Source organism: Alexandromys fortis, unplaced genomic scaffold (genome assembly GCF_014885135.2).
Source record: "Alexandromys fortis isolate MF-2015 unplaced genomic scaffold, M_Fortis_MF-2015_v1.1 scaffold_92, whole genome shotgun sequence".
NCBI lineage: Eukaryota > Metazoa > Chordata > Mammalia > Rodentia > Cricetidae > Alexandromys > Alexandromys fortis.
The window spans coordinates 7,080,375-7,085,488 of record NW_026067972.1 but is presented as its reverse complement, the minus strand read 5'-3'; the positions used below and the strand labels follow the sequence as shown (position 1 = coordinate 7,085,488).

Sequence of the window (5,114 nt, the reverse complement as noted above, 5' to 3'; positions counted from 1 at the left end):
CCTCCCTCCCTCCCTCCCACCCTCCCTCCCTTCTTTCCTTCCTTTCTGAGTCAGGATTTCTCTGTATAACAGCACTGGCTGTCCTGGAACATGTTTTATAGACCAGCCTGACCTCAAACTTCACAGAGATTCATTTGCCTCCGCCTCCCAAGTGCTGCGATTAAAGGCGTGCGCCACCACTGCCTGGCTAGTTATATATTTTTTTATTGCAAATTCCTGTGTATAAATATTTGAGTCAAAGAATATAAACAACTATTAGACTTGGGTAAATATTTCCACGGTACTCTTTAGAAAGGTTGTACCCATCCCTGGGAGCCCACCTTTCAGAGGCTCTTCTTGTTGTTTTCCAGTTTCACTGTGAGACACAATAGGATTGCTTTGTTTCTAATGTCTTTGACAGTAAAGATGTGCACTTCAGATACCCCATGGCCACTTTGGCAAGGCATTTAACAATGCAGAACTTCTTTTTCTGGACTCCTTTTGTCTTCAAGGAGCAAAGTACAAGTCAGTATTTGTTTTAAGAGTCATTTTTTTTTTAAATCTTGATGTGGCAGATTGGAAGGTCAAGTACAAATTTGGATCACAGTGGTTGGAGAACAGTTTGGGCTCTCTCTGGCTGTCTAAGCACATTGCATAAAGTATTGGGCAGCTGGTCATGGACTTCAACTTCTAGGCTTTGTGGAAGGTAATAGGAAGAACCGGTTCTTCTGATGCCCTGCTGGGGCCAAAAGGCCCACAACAGTGTTTCAGATGAATCCTGACCCTGACATAGAGGTGGCTGTGGTCTCCCAGGCACTGAGAAACCTGGCATCCGCAGCTCCTTTGGAGTCTTCCATGAGTGTTCTGTGTACAGTAGTTAGAACTTGGCTTCAGGGAGGACTTGTGAATAAAGGGGATTCCTGCAGCATCGCTTGCTTGCTCAAGCAGATTGGGCCCTCCTGACCCTACTGTGGTTTTGTTCAGGATGAAGATTCAGGGACGGATGTGGGAGAAGGAACTGATGAGTGGTCCCAATCCAGAGCCACCGTTCGACCCCCTGACCAGCTGGAGTTGACTGATGCGGTGAGTGAGCAAACTCCATCCCCTGCTCATCTTGGATGTGGGGTCTTCCACAGGGTAGATTAGAGGCTTGCACAGAGCTTACAGGTACCCTGGGGGGCCCAAGTGTCAGAGGCGATGGGAGGGAGAGCTTTCTGCATGACCCCCTTGGTGTTTGTTTCCCTCAGGAGTTAAAGGAGGAGTTCACTCGCATCCTGACAGCCAACAACCCACATGCACCCCAGAATATTGTCAGGTACAGCTTCAAAGTAAGTCATCCCCTCCCGGGCCAGTGGCTGGGCACATTGCACAAGGCTCCAGGCCACTGTACAAAGTCACTTGTAAACTGAGGTCCTTGGCTAGAAACTTGGGGTTTTGCATGGGATGGGATGTTCCAGAGATGTTTGTTTGTTTGTTTGTTTGTTTTTTCATTTTAGTACATTTTATTTGGAGAGAGGGAGAGAGAAAGGGAGGGAGGGAGGGAGGGAGGGAGGGAGGGAGAGAGAGAGAGAGAGAGAGAGAGAGAGAGAGAGAGAGAATACACATGTGCACAAAAGAGAGAAGAGCAGGAGAGAGGAGACAGGGTTCCAGTGTGCATGTGGAGCTCAGAGGTCAGAGGACAATTTTCCAGAGAAGATCCAGGGGTTCAAACTGAGGCTGTCAGGCTTGGCAGCAAGTGCCCCCATCTGCTAAGCCACCTCATAGGCCCCTTTGGAATTTTTCAGTGAAGAAGTCTTGCTAACTGCAAAGCCTTCAGTACCTGAGGACTTGTTTTTGTTTGTTTGTTTGTGGTGCGGGGACTGAATCCATTAAGCCCAGAGCTTTGCTCATACCAATCAAGTGCTCTGCCACTAATCCACATCCCCAGCTTTTTAATATATTTTTATTTTTAAGAATATTGAATCATTTAGTTAGAAAATGATTTTTTTTCAAGCAGGTGGATCTCAGTGAATTTGAGACCAGCGTGGTCTACAAAGTGAGTTCCAGGAGAGCTGGAACTGTTACACAGAGAAATCCTATCTTAAAACCCCACCCCTCAAAAAAGAAAAGAAAATGATTTGTTTCAATGTTTCCAATACACAGAACACATTTTTCACCAACACAAGGTATTGGATCTTTAGAAGCTTAGCTTTTCCTCCAGCAAGACACCTGGGTAGAACAGAGTCCTCTCTGCAAGAGATGTTGGCCTCACATCACACAGGGCCTTCCCATCTGAGAGGAATTCTGGCAGGCTCTGGGCAGAGTCTCTTGATATATAAGCCATCCAGGCAGGTGGATGACTCCCAGGGCCACCTTTTAGTGACCATGGTGTGAGCAAGTTCTTAGCAGACAACCTGCAGCAGGTCTTCATAAGAGACAGCACCATGCTTTCGACCACGGCAGGTCAGCTCCTGTAAGGCCTGGAGAGAATTTCAGAATGCTTTTGAGCTAAAGTGGAAGTCATGCCTCTGTTTCTTACATCACGTTGAGGCCTTTTAGTTCCACTCCTTGTGCCAGTCTCAGACCCCAGATGAAGTATTTTTATGTAGGATGCCAGGCACAACTCTCAACACAACCTGTTTCCATACATTTCTGTCCTAGCTTTGTTTCCTAGAGACAAACTCTCTTGTAATCCAAGATGACCTTGAGTTTGCTGTGCAGCTGAGTATAACCTTGAATTCCTGGTCCTTCTGCTTTCACTCCTGAGGCTAGGGTTATAGGTGTGCACTGCCGCGCCAGATGTAGAACATTTCCTCCCAGAAAACGCCACACCTCATAGCTGTGACTTCTCAACTCTCCATCTCCTCTAGCCCAGGGAAGCACTAGGTTAACTTCTGTCTCTAGACTTGTGTATTCCGGACATGTGAAGAGATGGGTCCTATAGTTTCTAGTCTTTGGTGACTGACTTCTTTCATTCAGCATGATGTTTCCAGTTCATCCGTGTTATAGCACATGTCAATACTCCATGTCTTCTTATGGCCAAATAATATTTTGTATTCTATGAATATGCTCCATTTTCTTTATTGTTCAGTTGATGGACATTTGGATTGTTTCTTCTTTGGGCAATTCTAAATAATGCTGCTAAATAATGAACATCTGTGTATGTCTTGTGAAAATTTCATGAATATATTGCTTCTTATTCAGATTGTGTAGTCGGCTCCTCCACAAAGATGTTGAAGCAAATCCAGATATGTTTCCCAAAAGATGCTATTCAAGAGTTTTGATACATGGCAATTTACAGAGGTTGGAGGAGAGCTGTCTTTCACCCTGAAGTCATGTTAGACAGGGTTATACCTTCCTGTACCCTGTCTTGACATTAGAAATAGGGGCCTGCCGGGACTCAGTGGCCTGGCTGTGGAAGGTGCACCTCAGGGCAAGCGTTGTTTTTCCACTTCAGTGTCCTCTTCTTGCTCTCCAGGGACACTCACCTTAGCTGTGCTTGCAGTATCTCTTGGCCTGTCGAACATTCTCCCACACAGCTGTCTCTACACGGTTGGTTCTGAAAGGTCTGGTTTTAGGTTCCAAAGCTGCTACTCTTTCTTGAGGTGCTAAAGAATTGAAATTTCATCCCCAAATTGAAGAGGAAGTTCCCAGTCAGCTATTGAGGACAGGATTGAGGTGATTGATGTCTTAGAGGAAAACTGGATGGATCATTTGTTCTCATGGGAACCTCCATCAGATTATCAGTTACTGTTCACTGAACATTAATACTGGGCACCTACTGTGTGTTAGGATTGTGTTAATGGATTGCTTTCATTATTGCCAAAACTTACACTTCCTTGAAATTGGATATAATTATTTTATTTGATAGAAGAAAGAATCCAGGGCCTGGGGGTTTAAGATAAGGTCATGAAGGTAATGACAGCAGACCACACTTCCTGTCCCCCATCCTTTACAGAGAGAAAGGGCTTCATAGGGACTTTGATTTTGTGGATTTTTATTTGTTTTGTTGTTGTTTGAGACAGGGTTTCTATGAGCTACAGTCCTGGCTGTCCTGGAACTCTCTCTGTAGACCAGGCTGGCCTCAAACTCAGATATCCTCCTGCCTCTGTCTTCCGAGTGTTGAGATTGAAGGCCTGTGCCACCACTGCCCAGCAAGATTTTTTAATCTCAGGGTGCCATATAAATATGATTATTTTCCACATGATGTAAAATGGTTAAACAGAACTGTCTTTAAAGAAGGGAAGGGGGGGCTGGAGAGATGGCTCAGCAGTTAAGAGCACGGCCTGCTCTTCCAAAGGTCCTGAGTTCAATTCCCAGCACCCACATGGTGGCTCACAACCATCTGTAATGAGATCTGGTGCCCTCTTCTGGCCTGCATGCAGACAGAATACTGAGAATATGGTATACATAATAAATACATAAATACTGTACATATAATAAGTACATAAATGTATACATAATAAATAAATCTTTAAAAAAAAAAAGAAGGGAAGGGACCTCTGGTCTCCAAGTCCATTTTTGGGGTTGCTAGGAGGCCAATCAACACGATATCCACAGGAACTCCAGACCATGGGCTCTGCAAAAGCAGGAACTGTGTCTGTTGTTGCTCAACTTTATGTCCTGGGCACCTAGAAAATACTTGGCTCATGGTAGCTGCTCAAAATTATTTGTTGAACGAACAAATACGGTTTCCTGGGCTTGAAGCCCAGTCCTGCTTCTCATCTGCTATGTGACCTGGACAAGTGCCAAACCCAAACTTTCTCTGGACCTCTGTGGTCCTCTTGGACAGAAATAGCAGGCAAGAGGTCTGGTCGCCGCTGATGTTCTGGTCCCTCTGACATCCATTAAAGTAGCATGGCGAGGCTGTGCTAGGTGTTTGGACAATTATGTCTGACCTGCCCAAGGTGAGGCAGGTGAGTTGAGAACCCCTTGGCATGAATGTAGGAGACAAAGCTCCTGAACCAGTGATGGGAAATGTGGGCTGCTTCAGGCTGCATGCAGAGGATATTTAAAAATACGTCTTTAAGGCTGGGTGTGATGGCACGTACCTTTAATCCCAGCACTTGGGAGGCAGAACTAAGCGGTACTGAGTTTGAAGTCAGACCCAATCTCAAAAAAAAAAAAAAAAAAAAAAAAAAAAAAAAAAAAAAAAA

The 5,114-nt window shown here is 45.0% G+C and overlaps 1 protein-coding gene across 1 annotated transcript in view; it reads left to right on the top strand.

Moving 5' to 3' along the window:
- The window catches only part of Dnai1 (dynein axonemal intermediate chain 1), a 66,101-nt gene that overhangs the window by 24,246 nt on the left and 36,741 nt on the right, over positions 1-5,114 (top strand). The window contains exons 3-4 of the mRNA XM_050156111.1: positions 964-1,062; positions 1,227-1,307. Of these exons, the coding sequence (XP_050012068.1) occupies positions 964-1,062; positions 1,227-1,307 (180 nt within the window). The remainder of the gene's footprint in view (positions 1-963; positions 1,063-1,226; positions 1,308-5,114) is intronic.